Source organism: Gopherus evgoodei, unplaced genomic scaffold, assembly GCF_007399415.2.
Source record: "Gopherus evgoodei ecotype Sinaloan lineage unplaced genomic scaffold, rGopEvg1_v1.p scaffold_38_arrow_ctg1, whole genome shotgun sequence".
Classification (NCBI taxonomy): Eukaryota; Metazoa; Chordata; order Testudines; family Testudinidae; genus Gopherus; species Gopherus evgoodei.
Genome location: NW_022060059.1, coordinates 2,445,678 through 2,464,649, shown reverse-complemented (window position 1 = coordinate 2,464,649; position 18,972 = coordinate 2,445,678). Strand labels below are relative to the sequence as shown.

The 18,972-nt window shown below is 45.0% G+C and overlaps 1 protein-coding gene across 3 annotated transcripts; it reads left to right on the top strand.

The window, feature by feature from the left end:
• The first annotated feature begins 16 nt into the window (after positions 1-16).
• On the top strand, positions 17-18,368 carry RNPS1 (RNA binding protein with serine rich domain 1). Of its 3 annotated transcripts, none has more exons than XM_030545590.1 (8): positions 36-115; positions 2,938-3,129; positions 3,430-3,585; positions 3,904-4,095; positions 8,866-8,968; positions 9,925-10,078; positions 10,680-10,821; positions 17,025-18,368. In XM_030545590.1, the coding sequence occupies exons 2-8, from the start codon at positions 3,059-3,061 to the stop codon at positions 17,128-17,130; spliced, it is 924 nt and encodes a 307-aa protein (XP_030401450.1). In that variant the 5' UTR covers positions 36-115; positions 2,938-3,058; the 3' UTR covers positions 17,131-18,368. The 3 variants fall into 3 exon arrangements, with proteins under 3 accessions (XP_030401452.1, XP_030401450.1, XP_030401451.1); XM_030545591.1 differs by lacking the exon at positions 36-115 and adding an exon at positions 146-233; XM_030545592.1 differs by lacking the exon at positions 2,938-3,129 and having other exon boundaries at positions 17-115.
• Positions 18,369-18,972: the final 604 nt, after the last annotated feature.

Below are 18,972 nucleotides of genomic sequence, written 5' to 3'. Positions count from 1 at the left end.
GTGACGCCATCAGCGTGCGCCGTCCGGAGCGCTTCCCGCTCGACGCGGCGGAGCGTCTAATTGAGCGCGACGGGGTCGGGGCTCGGGAGCGGTTTTTGTGGCGGGCGCCGAGGATGTAAGTGGGGGAATCGGGGGATCTGGCGCCATCTGGCCTGGGTGAGGCGTCGGGGGGCCCGCTATCGTCTCCCGACCCCGAGAGGAGGGGCCTGGAGCTGCGGAGCAGGATATGGCAGGTGGGGATGGGAAGGCCGGGACCTAACCCGCCCTGGAGGACGGAGCCCTGGGGGAGGGGCCTTTGGAAAGTCTGCCTGGAAGTTTAGGGGTGGGCCGCAGAGGCATCTCTTCCTCCTTCTGCTTTTGGGGATCGCTGTGCACTTGGGCCAGGCTGCCCCGCTGGGGTTTTGTAGCGGGGATGGTGAAGCTGCGTTCCCCTGTAGCTGAGAGTCGGGGTGGGCCGCTCTGGAACAGGGCGCAGGCTCCAGTACTGCTCTCTCCCTCCACATCTCCTGTTCTGCTACACCTGCTAACCGCTGGGGCAGTTCTGCGGGAGGATCTGCCTCTGTATCATGTTCGGGGCTGTGTTTTTCTACCCCTCTTTCTCAGCCGTTATCGTGGCCAAGTTCATAGTAAGGCCGCACATGTTCTGTGGTCACTAACAAACCCATGGTGCATCGGGCACTGCAAATTGCAGTACATATCCCCCCAAAACGTTGTGCAGACTGAGATACAGACTGAACACAAGCATTTATCTGGCTAATTCTGCGGTCTTTATCGCGGTAATGGCTAGGTGCTCCTTGTATGCTAATGAAGTTAACCTTGTAACACTTCTATAAGGAAATGTTATCACTATTTTCCAAATGGGGACTTGGAGCACAGAAAGACTGAGACTAAATGACTTGCCTTAATAGCTAAGATCATATAGGAAGTCTTTGGCAGAGCTGAGTTTGCCTCACCCATCACTGTAATGTGACTTTATGAGAGTAGAGCTGCAGTGCACAGCTCGTTAGAGAAGAAAAGTGAGAGAGTAAAGTATCAAACCAACACATCCTGTATGACTTGTGTTTATGTTTTTCATTTAGATATTCAGTGTTGCAGAAAAACGAATTTGTTAGTGGAGAAGTTTTCTTGTAATAAGTAGGAAAAAAGCATATTCTTGCAAATGCCATCCATGCATGTACACTTTTGTCTGTAGATGTATACATAACTCATTCCTGATAAAATTATTTTTCAGTGAGTGTTTGTTTGGAAGGGACCTCGAGAGGTCATCGAGTCCAGTCCCCTGCCCTCAAAGGCTCAGTCTAAATACACTAACTTGTGAAAGTCATATAGTCTTGTCTCATTCACTGAGATTTCAGTTCTTTCTCATCAGAAAGTACACATTTGCAATCAATTTGTTGATTGTAAATAAGCAAGACAGAGTTTGTTCTATTAAGTGGGGGTACATGTATTTCCATGGAGGGAAAGGGAGACAATAGGTAAATTGTCCTGCCCCAGAAAATCAGTATAAGGGAATTGCAGATTCAAAGGACAAAACAATATGAAATCCAGAAAACTACATGAAGTTCATTCTTATTACCAAATGTTTCTAACTCTAATTTATGTAATGTGCCTAAATATCCAGCTTCATTTTCATTAGTAGCATTCTGTATCCTGTTTTATGGATCTGGCAGTGCATAGTCACTTTTAAAAATGCAAGTAATGTCCAGTTGCTTTCCAAATGTTTGATGAATTGTCTAGGATAATAGAGGTACTGTATACAGCTTACAGTCACCATAAGGGTGACTGCTAAGTTGGCTCTGTAGCGAGGAGCAACCTACCAATTGCTGTTAATGTCGATTACAGTGGTTCTCAAACTTTTGTACTGGTGACCCCTTTCACATAGCAAGCCTCTGAGTTTGACCCCCCCCCCCAAATTAAAAACACTTTTAAAATATTTTTAACACCATTATAAATGCTGGAGGCAAATCAGGGTTTGGGGTGGAGGCTGACAGCTCCTGACCCCCATAATAAGCTCATGACCCCCTGAGGGGTCGCGACCCCCAGTTTGAGACCCCTTGAGCTATTAGGTCTCATACCTCTGGCACTTTTATTAAATGGTAAGCAATCCACCAATTTAGTTAAAATGTGATTATATATATATATATATATATATATATACACACACACACACCATATTACATACGGGATAAAAAGACCTCTTATGGATTGCACTTACGGTTCCACTCATGACTAGTATTTTAATATGAATTACTGGTGTTGATTTGTGTCCTTTATTTGTATCAAGAGTACAAATTGATCTGTAGGGGTGGATGAAATCTGAGCCCCATGTAGGCCTTCCACCAAAAGAGATTCAACAGTGCATCAGACTGGTTCTTCAGCTCAGTCCCTTGCTTCCAAGGCTGGCAGAGCAATGGAGGCAGCTTGCTTCCACTGAAAGTAGGGAGACAGAGTGCCTTATGCAGCTTTTGGGAAACACCCCTTTGCTAACCAACATATGTTGTGGCAGCAATTGGCTCTAGAGGAAACAGTGCTTAGTTGACTCTCTGAAGGGTGGATGGCTGTCACAAGGCAGGTTAGGCAACACACCTACATCTGGCAGAGAAAAACTCATGGAAAATCCATGTTTTCACTGTCTGCCATACATCTCAGCTTGCTAATTTGTACCCTTTGTACTCTTATGAAATGTCAGCTGAAACCTTGAGGCATCCATATCAAGTCTTCAGCAAGACGGACAGTGTGTATCTCTGTGTGAGCAGGCACAGGTGTTTGGCTCTAATAGCAATGTAACGATGTGAATAACTATTGTGTGTACAATACGATATTGTCAATATCTCATTAGCTGACCCCCACCTCCTGCTGCCTTTATTGAAAAATAGGTTTGTTGTTTTTGCCAAAACGTTAATTTCTTGTTTCTAAACCCTTTTATCTTGTCACTAGGCCGCTCTTTGGAGTTTATTGCACTCGATTAGGGATCGTTTCTCAGAATCAAGGAGTTAGAAGTGAGATTTGAGATAAGTGAGGCCCATCCAGTGCTGCTTGGGACGCCTCAGAAGGGAAAATGGAATTTTCAGGAATGAAAAAGAAGAGTTTGCTAGGATTCAAAGAAAATAATAAAAAATCCAGCACTAGGTAATAATTCTGTCTGAATTTTCTAGGCTTATCCCCACTGGGGACATGTAGGATACTAGTGTGTTTCCAGTGAGGATGTGGAATTGGAAGTATCTCTCTTACAATGAGAATTTTCTTAAATTACAACTTTGACTTTCTTCTTTAAAGTTTCTCTGTAGCATGAACTTTTGTGATCTGTTTTTTAAAAAAATTAAAAATCCTAGTGTTCTGGCTCTGCAATAATGGTTATTCTAAGTTGGCTTTAAAGTTCAGTGTTTTGTTTAAAGTGAAATAATTTCTTTTGACCGTTTCTTCTTAAAGGGCTCCCTCTCCAACCAAGCGCAAAGATCGGACTGAAGACAAATCCAAGGACAGATCTAAGGACAAAGTGTCCACCAAGGAATCAAGTGAAAAGGATCGTGGTCGGGACAAAACACGCAAAAGGCGCAGTGCTTCCAGTGGTAGCACCAGTACCAGGTAACCAGAGTTTCTCTGCATCCCAGTGATAGCCCAAACAGTAGTGAGTTGTGCTCCTGTTCAAATGCTACAAATGTGCTTTGTGGTTCCCCATATTAGAAGACTCCTTGGGGGATTACATTGCTAAAAAGTTACCCTCTTGCTTTATAAATGAGCATGCTTTGCATAGAGTTCAGTTTCTCCCTTGGCTGAACTAATGTTAGCTGTGAGGTTGAGCTCTCATCACTTTAACCACCAATTCTTGTCTTGTATTTACCTGGAGATGATATTCAGCTATCCTTTCCCCTGTGTATTCTGCACTAATTTTTTTCGCAAAAGGTCCCGCTCCAGCTCCACTTCCAGTTCAGGGTCCAGCTCCAGCACTGGTTCCAGCAGTGGATCCAGTTCCTCCTCTGCATCAAGCCGCTCTGGGAGCTCCAGCACCTCTCGTAGCTCCAGTTCCAGCAGTTCCTCTGGATCCCCAAGCCCGTCTCGACGTAGACATGACAACAGGAGACGTTCCCGCTCCAAGTGAGTTTGATTCATCCAGTTAAAATTATCAGGTGGTTGGGAAGTTGCCATGGAGTGTGTAGGCTTGTGAACAGAGACATAATCTATCTGTTTAAAAATAAATTGTCTGCTTTATTCATATCCCAGAGATATAATCTAGCTATTGCTTGAGCATGGATGTAACCTAACTACATGTTCTTCAGGAAGGAGTTTAAAGATCTCATGAATTCATAACTGACTCTCACATATACCACACACACACAATCACGTATCTAAAATGTATCCATGCCTGATTATTTGGGATCTACAGAAGATGGGGCATATAAGACTGTTTATCTACATAATCTGGGATTTGTAGCCGAGTGAAACTGGTGGAAAAATTGCAAGGAATCGTGTTTTTCTTTAAGGTAGAAATTGAACTGAGTAGAATCTGCTTCTTTGTTTCTCTAGAATTCTTCACTTTGGGTATAACATGAAACTGGTGCTGTGAATATAATCACAAAATCATAAGTTATCTAGTCCAGTTCCTTCTGAGTACAGGACTGTTCTCCCCCCAAAAAGAAGTGTCTGTACTGGACAGTTGTTTGGAAACTGTTTGATTTTTCTCCCCGACAAAGGTGCTATACAGACACAATGTTTCATTTACTCTTATAGATGTGGAAGTTAGGAAGGACTGGAAACAAATCTTAAAAGTATGAAAGTTTGGGGTCTGTAACAAAGGCCTTGTGTATGTCAGGTACTCTGCTTCTCCCACTCAGTCTATTGTAATTGGTGCAGTATGCTTTTTGATGGTTTATTGATGTTTTCCTTAAGCCACCATCAGAGCTTATTATTTGTATTGCATCCGACAAAGTGGGTATTCACCCATGAAAGCTCATGCTCCAATACGTCTGTTAGCCTATAAGGTGCCACAGGACTCTTTGCTGCTATTATTTGTATTGTTATAGTTCAAAAGGCTCCAAAAAGGGATTTGAGTCCCATTGTGTTAGACACTGTATGTGCATGTATCAAAAGTTATGGTTCCTGCTTAACATGCTTACAGTCTATGCTTTGATCCTGCAAATGGTAGTAATTACAATAGTTAAGTTAATCATGTTAAGTGTGTGTTTGCAGAATTGGGATGTAAGTAATTTTCAGCGTGTTTCAGATCTTTATAGTGACAGTGAGTAATTGTAGACATGGAAATAACTGGCTTTCCATATCAACAGGTTAGGGGTATGGGTTAGGCTTTTGATGCCAAGAAAGGCTGGGGGAGGTGTTCTGAGTTTGATATCCGGGATGCAGTTGAGGCTTTTGCTGGTAGACAGCGGGTACATCTTTTTCCCTAGTCTCTTCACTTTAAATTCTGGGAGTGGGATGAGATTTGACTTGATAGCAAGTAGATGCCAGCTACACCCTGCCAGTACCTCTAAAAATGATAGATTTATTAGCCTGATATTTCACTACTGAGCATTTTAGCAGAAATAGCTAGTATTGACATCTTTAATTTGTCAGACTTCAGAGCCAACATTCCAATGAAATAATTGGGAACTTTTATCTTCAAGCTTCCCCCACCCCCAACCCCCCTTCAGATTTAGGCACACATTTCTACAGCATCAATTTACCCTTCACAATATGAAGTGAATGTATTTTAGCAACTATAAAAATTATAGAATTAACTGTTTCAAATTAAAGCTTTGATTTTTTTTTTTTAGTACAATTATGTGCCAGTTAAAAAAAAAAAATTCCACAAATACACAGCAATTTAGGTGGTTGCATAATCACATGGCACCAGAGTCCCTGTCTAGAGAGCAGGAATCAGAGAGCTCTGAATTGCTAGATCTATAATTTGCCTGTTTACTGTGCCCATGTCACCTCCTGCATCCCTCACTGTTCTTTGATTTCAAAGGGGTAAAGAAATAATAGCCTGCTGTCTCTTAGGCTCTATCTATGCTAGGGAAATTTAGGAGAATTTCCCCTATCAACTAAAGTGATGTTAGCAATGCTAGGAGCCATAGTATCATTGGGATTTCAGTTGCAGACATAATTTTCAGTACTGTCCCCTAACTCTGCTGGAAGTTACTCTGACCAATATGGTGTCAGCAGCCATAGAATCATAGAATACCAGGGTTGGAAGGTCATCTAGTCAAACCCCCTGCTCAAAGCAGGACCAGTCCCCAACTAAATCATTCCAGCCAGGGCTTTGTCAAGCCTGACCTTAAAAACCTCTAAGGAAGGAGATTCCAACACCTCCCTAGGTAACCCATTCCAGTGCTTCACCACCCTCCTAGTGAAAACGTTTTTCCTGATAGCCAACCTAAACCTCCCCTACTGCTAGCAGCCACTAATTGGAGCAGTTAGAGTTAATAAAACTTTACCACTTCAGAGCTCTATAAACAGTCTTCACCAATGTGCCCTTGTGAGGTAATATCCCCATTTAACAGATGGGAAAACAGATAAGATCCATTGGTTGATATTTGAAAGCTTGAAAACTCAGTTTTCAAATGGTGTGTCTGTATTAACCTAAACCTATCTGGGATAGCTGCTAAAACTACGTGGAAATGACTGTTGTGCAGGGGTTTCATTGGCAGACCAATATAAATGCCCCTTTTCTCCCCTCCCCTGCCAATATAATTGCCTTTGTGCCTGTAATGGGGGTGCAGCTGAGCCTCTCTGTCTTCTGCCCCTGCTGCACCCACAAACCAGCCAGAGACCTCTGCATTGGTGCAATCACCGATGTTCTTTATTTACAGTTTACTTTCCTACCACCTTTTAGCTACAAACAGTTTCAGTATCACAGCCCCAGGAACTGCTAACACCTGCAGCCATCAGAGAAGAACTCTCACTCCCTCTAACTCTCTGGCTTCTCCTACTTCGGCTTCCTTCCTGCCAGCCTTTATGGAGCCCCTAGCCGGCAGCTGATCCCCATCTGCCACTCAGGCCTGGACTTACTCAGCCAGCCCCAATTCTTCTTTTTTGATTGGAGCTGGTGTGACAGAGGCCTGGCTCAGGGTTCCTTAGCCAGCACCCTGTTACAGTGCCCCTTCATTTATTTGTAATGTATATAGAGCAGAAGTGGGCAAACTATGGCCCGTGGGACTCTCCTGCCCAGCCTGTGAGCTCCTGCCCAGGGAGGCTAGCCCCCGACCCCTCCCCCACAGCCTCAGCTCGCTATGCCGCGGGCGCAATGCTCTGGGCTACGGGGCTGTGAGCTCCTGGGGCAGCACAGCTGCAGAGCCCGTCCTGACCCGGTGCTCTGTGCTGTGCAGTGGCGTGCTCCAGGCAGTGCAGTAAGGGGGCAGGGAGCAGGAGGGGTTGGATAGAGGGCAGGGGAGTTCGGAGTGGTGATCAGGGGGTGGAGGTGTGGATAGGGGTCAGGGTGGTCAGAGAGCGGGGAACAGGGGAGTTGAATGGGGGTAGGAGCCCTAGGGGGGCAGTCAAGAATGAGGGGGGGGTTGGATGGGGCAGCGGGAGACAGTCAGGGGTAGGGGTTCCAGGGGAAGTCAGGGAACAGAGGGAGTTGGATGGGGCAGGAGTCCCAGGGGGGCTGTTGGGGCAAGAAGCAGGAGGGGTTGGATGGGGGTAGGGCCGGGCCACGCCTGGCTGTTTGGGGAGCCACAGCCTCCGCTAACCGTCCCTCCATACAATTTTGGAAACCCAGTGCAGCCCTGAAGTCAAAAAGTTTGCCTGCCCCTGACATAGAAGGTCTGAAATATTGTTTCCAAAGTTTATCTGCCTTTTTTTTTTCTTTTTTTTTTTTTTTTTTTTTTAAATTTTTCATCTTATCTGCCGTGGCAGACTTTGACTAATGAATCTAATGTCTTTGGGATAATGAGTCGAGAAACTGAAAGCTGAGCAATAGCAAAACACTTATTTTTTTTTTTTTAAGTATTTTAAACACATCTGTTTTTGTGAACACACATGTAACTCCAGTGGCTAATAAACACTTGAGAGAAAGGAAATCTGTTCAATGCTGAACACTTCATCATCATGGCAAATTCCAAAGGGATATAGCCTTCTTGCGAATTGAGCACTGCTTGGATCAGTTTCTAGCTGGGTCTTTAAGGTGGTCTGCCTGGATATTCGGTTTACGTCCATTACCAACAATCTTATCTGAAGCTTTTGGCAACAACATGGTTGTGCTATGTAGGAACATTCCTTGGTAAGCTTGCTTCATAATTCATTGGTCTTCCATCCTAATAACATGTCCATGGCCAGAAAGCTCCAAAACCAAACCTGTACTGATAGAAGTGGTTGCTAGATTTGGCTATGAACCCAGCAAGACCTTAGCCCCTATTCAGTTAATGTATGAGAACTCACGGTACACATGCTCTAGATCCTTAAGAGTTCCTCCAGCAAAATCAGAGAAAAACAGATTTCACATTCAGGATATTTCTGAATTAAAAAGCAAGTAAAAACCTTTTAAACTCTCCAGTCCTGCAGATTTTCAGACCCTTATTTATTATAAAGAAGCAAAACAAGATACAAGTCCATTTAAAAAAGTTCCTTTGCAAGTCACCTTTGTGTTATGGGTAAGACTGCGAGATCATCACAGAAGTCACGGATTTGCAAAGCACCCGCAGGGGGCCTGGGCTGTGTGCCACGGTGCCTCCCAGAGCACCTGCGTCCCTACCCCCCCCAGCCCAAGTTTTAGTTAGGGGTATATAGCAAAAGTCATGGACAGGTCATGGGGTGTGAAATTTTGTTTACTGCCTGTGACTTGTTCATGAATTCACTAAAATGTAGCCTTAGTTATGGGGATTGGCTTGTATGTTATCAGGAGATTTGATAGTTTGGTGATATTCAACTCAGGTCTAAGCCACCCAAGAGAGATGAAAAGGAGCGGAAGAGACGGAGTCCATCGCCCAGACCTACCAAAGTTCATGTTGGGAGACTCACCAGAAATGTGACCAAGGTAATAGCCTGCCCCTCTTTATCCTTGAATTTTCACATCTTTGGGAGAGTTATTTGAGTTTTTTAAATAGTATCTTCAGAAACAGTTTATTACTAGATTGCAATCAGGTGTCGTCACTGTGTTGGAAGTGCTTACATTATCCATACGCAAAGTTGAGGTGCATTGGCAGACCTGTCTGTGTGGGGAAACTTGCGTGGCACCTGATCATATCATACTTGGCTCAAGCCAAGAGCAATTAATCCATGGCAGGGTATGATTCTCAGAAGACCTGTATGCCATGTCTGAGATCTAGTGCCCTGTGTTATCAAGCAGGGGACTTGGATTTAAACTTGTACTTGGTTTCCTGGTTCTCTCACAGGATGTTGTATAACTTACATTTGTCTTGGTTGGAAGATGAAGCGTAGCTGACCCCTTTGTTGAAAAATTTACAACTGAAGGCCAGCTGAGAATGTCCGCGGTTGATATGCAGGAGTGGTGCTCAGTTCAGTCCTCCTTGCCAGATAATTGTTCTGGTGAGGTGTGAGGCCTTCGTAGAGGGAACATGTAACTATATGATGCTATATAAAGAGAGAAAATACATCTGTCGCCTTGATCATTTGACCTCAGACAGCCCCTCTCCTTGCCATTTCCCACTTAAACCTTATGATTTCATTCATTCTTTCACTCCTGAAAAGTTTACCACATCCTAGATCCTCTGGCCTTTTTTTGAGGAGGATAGTCAGTAGACATTTGTCTAGGGTTTGCGAATTAGAGGAAGAAACTGAGTAGGCAGCAATAGGGGGCTGGTGGGAATTCAAACTGTGTCCATATCCAGTTAATAAGATTGGTCTACCTTGATGTTGATATTGGTCTTTGATCTTGTATTGGGTATGCCTCCAATTTAGCATTCTCTATCAATAGCACATGATAAAGTGGGAATTGGCACTGTCCTTCATAATAACTATTTTTTTCTCTAGGATCACATCATGGAAATATTTTCCACTTATGGGAAGATTAAAATGATTGACATGCCAGTTGACAGGTTAAATCCACATCTCTCCAAGGGTTATGCTTATGTGGAGTTTGAGAATCCAGATGATGCCGAAAAGGCGCTGAAGCATATGGATGGAGGTAGGTACCAGATGTACAAAGAAACCAGCAGGACTAATTGAAATCCATGGAGGATATGAGGGTTGATAGAAATGAGTTAAAAGGATTACTGGCCCTGAGTTGTCCTACCAACTTTTGTGGTTTTACAATCCCACTTTCTTAATTTTTCCCCCCATGTCTTTGTCACCCAACGATAGAGCAGAGACACTCTCACAAGCAGCGAAACCGACCATACAGGGGAAACAGCTAAACTGACCTTACATAAAGCACTGTCTCACAAAGTCAGATGATCCAAAAAACCCAACTCTGTCATCTGAACTGTTGCTTGTCAGAATAGTAGATTCTAGACCTTCCATGGGTTTTAGGCAGAAGTGATTTTTAAGTTGACTGTCTAAATGATTTGCTGAGGGTGGGTCGGTGAGTCAGTGGCAAAGTTGGGGAGAGAGACTAGGCCTCTTGATTTTTTTTTTTGCTGTAACCACTAGATCACGAATGCTCCAAATGTACCAAAGCAGCAACCTTGTGAGGATGGAAGTCTGTAGCAGAGGTGCAATAATGCTGTGTGTAGCACACGGGGGCTGGAATTTTTTAGCTTATTCTTTGTCTTTTTAACTGTAAACAGGACAGATTGATGGTCAGGAGATCACTGCTACAGCTGTACTGGCACCTCGGCCTAGGCCACCTCCCAGGCGCTTTAGCCCACCAAGGAGGATGCTGCCACCACCACCAATGTGGCGTAGGTCGCCACCTCGCATGAGGAGAAGGTGAGCCATATTTTATGAAGTTCCTTAGAAGTGTGTAAGCTAAACGGGTGTGGCAATGTTTCATTTTTGGCACCAAGCATCTTGTCTGTGGCACAGATTTCATCATTGGTAACTTCGCCTCCCTGGGCTTGATTTCAACAAACCTGGAGACTGATCATCTTCACTCCTTGTTTAGTAAACACAGACTCTAAAGATCTGTTAGAAACTGCTGTTACCGCTGTGGGACATGATTGGTGATCTTTGATGGGCCCTGCTCAGAACAGCTTCTGAAGTTTTTGAGACACCTATTTCTTTACATACTAGGGCCTAAAACTTAGATTGACCTCGCTATATCACTCAGGGCTGTGAAAAATGTCATGTCCTGTGTGATGTAGCTATGTCGACCTAACTCCCAGTGTAGACACAGCAAGGCTGGCAGAAGAACTCTTCTGTCGACCTAGCTACCACTCTTGGAGAAGTGGCCTACCTACATTGCTGGGAAAACCTCTTGTGTCTACCCTGAAGTGCGTGGTAGCTATGCAGTTGTATTGTAAACATACCCTAATAGCTGAAACAGTGAGGAGTCCTTGTGGCACCTTATGCCCAAATAAATTTGTTAGTCTCTAAGCTTTTGTAGGCTAGAATCCACTTCATGCATGTATTCCTGTATCTTTCACTTCATGGATCCGATGAAGTGGGTTCTAGCCCACAAAAGCTTATGCCCAAATAAATTTGTTAGTCTCTAAGGTGCCACGAGGACTCCTCGTTGTTTTTCCTGATACAGACTAACATGGCTACCAGTCTGAAACCTAATAGCTGAGTTGACGTGATGTAAGATCTACAATATATCCATCAACCACCAAACTCTGCTTATTAACATCCCTCAGATGTTAGCTCTTGTATTTTCCCTCCTTCATTTAATCTGTCCTTCCTTAATTTTTGTACAGTAGAACTTCAGTTATGAACACCAGAATTACAAACTGACCAGTCAACCCCACACCTCATTTGGAACTGGAAGTACACAATCAGGCAGCAGCAGAGATGGGGTGGGGAGAAGCGCCAGTACAGTACTATTAAAAGTAAACTACCAAAAAAAATAAAGGGAAAGCAGCATTTTTCTTCTTCATAGTGAAGTTTCAAAGCTGTATTAAGTTCATTTTGTAAACTTTTGAAAGAACCATAATGTTTTGTTCAGAGTTACGAACATTTCAGAGTTTTGAACAACCTCCATTCCCGAGGTGTTCATAACTCCTGAGGTTCTACAGTACTAGGTTAGTTCATCTGATTTTTGTAACCCTCTTGGGCCCTGTTAAAACTACATTGACAATATGGTTTCAACCCATGCTCTGTTTAAACATGGTGTGTCTACTACACTTTTGATTACAGTGTTCACCAAACTTAGTATGTGACTATCTGTTTCTTTAGAGGTGGGATTCCTAGAGTGATGTTCTGCAAACCCTTTCCCTGCATCTAAAAATCAGCTTTCTGTTTGTCTTGGCTGTGGGAGCAAAGACCTACTTGGCAGAATAAGGAGAATCTGATGTATGATTAATTTGAAAAGCACCTTAGTGCAGTTAGGATATAAAGTTAAACACTGACTTTCTTCTCTAAGTGGTCCCTCACTGTATATATCCTTATATCCGTTGTATATGACAAGAAGGACTAGAGCTCTATAGGAAGTGGTGTACATAACATGATGTTTAAGGGGTGGATAAGAGATGCCAGCTGAGATGTGCAGTCATTCTGCGCTCCAAGCACAGTTGCATTTTGAAATGTCTGATTATTCACTTACCAACAATTAGGATTTTTATTCTTAGGATTCACTAAAACTCTTCCTCTTCTTCTTCAAGTGCTTGCTCATGTTCAGTTCATGTCAGATGTGCATGTGCCATATACATCATTGCCAGAGGTTTTTCTCCCAGTCGTAGCCATAGAGTTGGCTCTAGCACCCCTGGAGGCCCATGCTCATGCACTAGTATAAGGAGTGCCACCGATCCTTGCCCTTTTGAGTTCCTACTTACCACCAATGACAGTTGCTGGAACAGTATTCTCCCTTGCTTCAGCATGCCCCCTTCACTGTCCTTCTTCAAGGATCCTTCTCATGAGCAACTTCTTATCTAGCAGGTGCAAGCCCTACAAACAGGAGCTGTGGAGGTAGTTCCTATAGAACCTGAGAGGGAAAGGATTCTACTCCTGTTAGCTCTAGATTCCCAAGGCGAAAAGGGGTCTGAGGCCTATCCTAGACCTGCATTGCCTCAACAAGTATCTCAAGAAACTCAGATTCTGCATGGTTTTCTGGCCTCCATCATTTTCCTCACTAGATCCAGGGGACTGGTACACCGCCCTCGATTTGAAGGACACATGCTTCCGTATCTCCATCTTTTGGGGACACAGGTGCTTCCTCAGGTTCATGGTGGACCACGAACGTTACCAGTTTATAGCACTTGCCTTTGGCTTCTTGGCAGCCCCGCAAGTCTTTGGAGTGTATGGCAGTAGTCACGGCCCACCTCCAGGTGCCAAAGCATACAAATCTACCCATACCTTGACGACTAGCTGATAAAAGGGTTCTCAAAGGGTTAAGTCCAATACAGCATCTCGGTATGAGCGACGTGCAGAGTGCTGGGCCTCCTAATAAATGAGCAGAAATCAATATTGGACCCAGTGCAAAGATCAGAATTTATAGGAGCTGTACTTGACATGTCTCAGGCCAGGGCCTTCTTGTTGAGGCCAGGTACAAAGCCATATCAGACTTCATCACCTGAGTGTCGGTGTGCTTGCCGACGACTGCCCAGTGTTCCTATGTTTACTAGGGCACATGGAGGCATGTAACTACGTGGTGTGACATGCTTGACTGTACCTCAGACAGCTGCAGATGTGTCTCATGCTGGTCTACTTACTGAGCAGGCACCATCTTGATTCTGTTCTCACCATGCCTGTGTCAGTCCTCGCTTCCCTGAGGTGGTGCTTAGATCGCTTCTATCTGGAATACCCTTAGAGTCCCCATGGCCTAAGTTTCCTCTAAGCTGCGCAGCCACGCAGCAGGGGCTCATGGCTGTGGTGGGGAGAGGCGCCTCTCTCCCAGCACAGAACTGCCATGGCAGGGAGAGACGCCTGTTCCTTCCCACTCCCCCTCCAGCCCAGGTGCTGCTGCAGAGCACTGCGGGGGGGAGGGGGAAAGGTCCTCTCTCCCCACTGTAGCCTCCGGGCAGCCTGCACCCCAAACACCTCATCCCTGGCTCCATCCCAGAGCTTGCACCCCCAGCAGGAGCCATCACCCCCTGTACCCCAATCTTCCCCTGCTGCACCTCAATCCTGTGTCCCAGCCCTGAGTCCCCCTCCCACACTCCAAATTCCTCGGCCCCAACCCCACCACATGAATTTGTTATCTGCACCAAAATGGAGGTGATGTGTAACACATCACCTCCATATTGGTGCAGATAACATTCATGGGAAAAATTAGAGGGAACACTGCCCATGGCCCTCAATCATGCTAGTATCAGATGCATCGTACCTGGGGTGTGGGGTCCACCTCAGCAGCCTCAGAACCCAAAGTCTCTGTTCAAGGGACGAGCTGTCATTACACATAAATGTGAAGAAACTCAGGGAAATATGCCTGGCCTGGCCTCAGGCAGAGAGGTGCAAGTACTGATGAAAAAGTGTCAGTGTTTTATATCAACACACAGGGAGGGGGACACTCCAAGGTCCTCTGTCAGAAAGCCCTCAGGCTCTGGGATTTCTGTGTAAAGCACTTCCTTCACCTGGTGGTGTCACGTTTCCCCAGAGAGTGGAACGTGTTGGCAGATCACTTCAGCAGGTCATTCTCCTCTTACCACGAGTGATCTCTCCACTCGCAGGTCATCAGCATCATCTCCCAGAGGTGGACTCCCCCCCAGGTGGACCTGTTTGCCTCTGCACAGAACAAGAAATATTACCACTTTTGCTCTAGGCTTAGTCAAAGCAAAGGCTCTCTCTGATTCCTTCTTACGGTCATGGACAGCCTAGGTTCTTCTGAAGATCAAAAGGGAGAAGACGACAAAGGTCATCCTGATCACCCTAGCATAGCCTCACTAGCATTAGTTCAGCATGCTTGTAGATTTCACAGTTGCAGCCCTCTGGACTTCTCTCAGACTGGACTTGCTGTCTTAGGACCACGGGCAAATTCTCCATCCGAATCTAGTAGGCCTGCACTTGACGGCTTGGCTGCTGCGTGGCTAAATCTGGATGAGAGAGCATGCTTGGAGCAGATCTAGTGAATTTTGCTAGGTAGCAGAAAGCTCTGAACTAGGGCAACCTACCTGGCCAATTGGAAATGCTTCACTTGCTGGGCAGCCAAGCAGAACCTGTGCCCAGCACAGGCATCCTTGTAGTCCATCTTGGAATATCTCCTTCACCTGAAGCAGCAAGGCCTTTCACTGTCTTCAGTTGTGGTCCATCTGGCCATCTTGGCGTTCCATCCCCCAATCTGAGGCAGATTGGTCTTTGGCCAAAAGATAAGCAGATCCATTAAAGGGTTGGAGAGGCTCTACCCACAGGTCCGTGACCCTATTCCACTGTAGGACTTAAATCTGGTCCTCTTTAGGCTCACAAGGCCTCCATTCGAGTCCTTGGCCTCCTGCTCCTCTTGTGGAAGGTCACTTTCCTGGTGGCAATCACTTTGGCCTGGAGAGTTTCAGAGCTTCAGGCCTTAACCTCGGGGCCTCCTTACACTGTGTTCTTTAAAGATGAGGTCCAACCTTGTCTCCACCTAGCCTTTCTACCCAAGATGGTATTGCAGTTCCACGTCAACTAAGTCATTTTTCTGCTGGTCATCTTCCCAAAACTGCGTAAGTCAGAGGAAGAAAGATGCGTACACTCTCTGGGTGTGAGAAGGGCCTTAGTCTTCTATGTTGACCAGATGAGCCCCTTCTGCAGACAGTTTGTCGCAGTTGTGCATAGAATGAAAGGTCTCCTGGTGTCCTCCCAGTGGATCTTGTCCCAGATTACAGTCTGTATCTGGGTATGCAATGAGCAAGTGAAAGTCCTGCCTCTGGCCATTGTGAAGGCCCTTTCTACCAAGAGCACAAGCGTCTTCAGCGGTCTTCCTGGTGCAAATACTGATCCAGGACATCTGCAGGGCTGCAACATGGTTGCTGATCCACACATTCACATCCCATTACAGAATCATCCAATAGGCCAGAGACGACTCCAGTTTTGGGAGAGCTGTGTTGCTGTTGGCATGCCTGTGAACTCCCAGCCCACCTCCAAAGACACTGCTTGTGATTCACCTGACATGGAATGGACATGAGCAAGCACTCGAAGAAAAAATGGTTGCCTACCTTTTGTAACTGTTCTTCGAGATGTTGTTGTTCATGTCCATTCCATGACTCCCCCTCCTACCCTGCCATCGGAGTTGACAGCACGCAGGAACTGGAAGGGCGGAGGGTCAATGGCGCCCCTTATACTGGCACATGAGCGTAGGCCCTCCAGAGTGTGCTAGAACTAGCCATACTGGTATAATTGGGGGAAAAATCTCCGTGCTTGTGGCGCGCACACATCTGCGATGGAATGGACATGAGCAACACATCTCAACAACAGTTATGAAAGGCAGGTAACCATTTTTTCTTGGCTTTAGGTTCCTGGTACCTTATTTTATGCTTCCCATTAGATGCATATATAGATCCTGCAGAGCCAGTTAAGATTATTGGCTTCTGTTTGTAGTCCAGACTCTGTCTCCCTTTCTGTTTAAGGGAGAAACTCTCTGACGTTGCAGTATGCTAACTGTTCTGCAGTATGATAAAGAAAAACAATGCAAGTTTAATGCTCTGAGCCAGAGGGCTGTACTGCTGGTGGTAGTACTGGAACTGGAGTACCTAGTCTCCCTGGATTCACAGGTTAAATACCAGTAAGATCAACTTAGCTCTGTTTTTCTGTGAAATATAAATAGAGTATAGTGCTCTTTACTTGGGTGGTGCAAGGTCTTTCAGGTGAGAATTTAAAAGCCCAAGGTCCAGTTTGTTCTCTGGTGGCTTGCCATGGTATCCTTGGTCAAAATATTCCCTCTTGCTGAGTTGTGTGCTGTTGAGCTGCCTCTTTCCAACCCAAAGATGGCTGCATTTCACTAGAGCTCTTTGTATAAAATGTTCTGGGATCCTTCTGGATAAAAGGTGTTAGATCTGTGTAAAATAATTTAAACCTGTTGTTGTCCTTGTCTCCTAATGAAGCTTTTCTCCTCCTTTCTCTGTCAGGTCTAGATCTCCAAGACGCAGGTCCCCTGTTCGCCGACGGTCAAGATCTAGATCTCCAGGCCGAAGACGTCATCGCAGCCGCTCCAGCTCAAACTCTTCACGATAAAGCGAAAAAGACTGGACAGCTTTTTATTTTTTAACTTAAATCCCACCAGACTAAATATTGTACCTTTTTTATAATGGACCTGGGTAAGGGAAAGTGAGAGAAATCGAAACCTGGCAGTGAAGGCAAACTAAGAGGAGGGGGTTTCCTGGCCAGTAGGCAGTCTGTGCCTTGCAGCTTCTAGATTCCAGGCATTGAACCTAAATGCTTTAAATGTGGCTTTGGGTTGAAGGCTGCAAATGTGGTATATTGTTTTCCACACAAGCTACCAGTAGGAAAGATGATGTAGCCTCTGCTCCTCTAATCAGCAGGCTCCTGCTTCATGATTTCTGAAGGCGTAGCATGCCGTGCAGAAAAAACTAAGTACTGACCTATTTTGGGAATCATAAGGCTGGCTGCTACTAAGAGAAGGGGTGGCGGTGGTGGCTATATCCATCTCAAGGCACCAGTGCAGACCTACAGAAGTGGTGGTACCAAAACACAGAAAACTGCCTCAAACTTAAATATGCAGTTGTCATTCTGCTCCTATGCCCCGAATAGTGAGAGCATAAATTTTTGTTTGCACAAAGAGGCAGGGTGTATGTCATCTACTGCATGTTAGAGAGAGGCCAGGAATTGAAGGACTGTTTTGTAATTGCCCTCTTTAGGGATTCCCTTGCCCTTCCTGAAGGGTTTTGGTACAGATTTCACACACAACCCTCTACCAAATGGTGTAAATGTTTCCACTTTTAGAAAAAACAATACAAACTGGCAACAAAATATAAAACCCTACTTTACTGCAATGAAAAGGGGGAGGATTGAGCTGATGCTGTTTGGATTAATTTGGGTAATCTTGCAAAAGGCAAGTAATTTACCATCTATTGTACAGTCAGTCTACAACGTTTGATTTTTTTATATAACTTTGTAGCATCTTAGGTCAGGTTGTGTTTGTGTAGAATGACCATATTGAATAACCCATAGGGTTAAGATTAAAGAATATTAATTAGTTCATTCCCTGTAGACTATTGGCCTCACCTGTACATTGTGTATAGAGGAAGCAACTCTAACAGCTCCTTTTATTTTAAATGTTAAGATAAAATCTTTTCCATTTAATCCTGGAAAGGGTGAGCTTCACGTTACTGGCACTGGCAGCTTGCTGATCAAGAGGGACAATAATGGAATTTGAGCTAGAAAACAGTGATTGTGTCATGAAGCCAGTGCATGCACACAGTAAAAATAAAGCAAGTGCAGCTTGAACTGCATTTTTCTTCCCTTCTACTCCCCTGCTGCTTCAGCTACAGTCTGGAACGCTTGATCAGAGATTCCTCCCAGCATAGTTGTACTAGTTTCAAAAGAGGCTGATGCAACTCCTGAATTTCTGCTACTATGGGTCAGAGTCTATAGTGAGACCCATACTCTTCCCTTTGCTTCCTGCCAAGACAGCAGTGAGAGACAGTCAGCAGGGCAGTATTGGAGGGCTTTTTGTGGCTAAAGATCAATCGAGCTGACAAGCCAATGACATTCAGTAAAAACCTAAATTTGCAAAAAATAAGCAAAAAAAAAAAAGTGTGGGGGACAGTCTCATTCTGTATGTTGTCACATCCCACTAACTGCTCTAGACAAATGTGGGAGGGAGTCAAATACACCTGATGCTGGGTGACAGCCTGCTCCAAGGTGCTGCATTAAGAGCCACGGTGGTGTGGGACAGGAGCCCAGGAAGAAGAGCAGTGTAAAGAGGCAGGAACAGGCACCACAATATCTCCTTTGCAGCTAAGAGATGGAAATCCAAGAACACACTGCAGCCCTGACCAAGTGGCAACAGGTGTAAGCATGCAGATTCCGATCCAGATCACATGCTACACGATG

Coding starts and splice junctions, on each gene's coding strand:
- RNPS1 (XM_030545590.1), top strand. CDS start 3,059: ATGGAATTTTCAGGAATGAAAAAGAAGAGTTTGCTAGGATTCAAAGAA. Junction 3,586..3,903: donor AGTGGTAGCACCAGTACCAG/GTAACCAGAGTT, acceptor TTTTCGCAAAAG/GTCCCGCTCCAGCTCCACTT. Junction 8,969..9,924: donor TCACCAGAAATGTGACCAAG/GTAATAGCCTGC, acceptor TTTTTTCTCTAG/GATCACATCATGGAAATATT.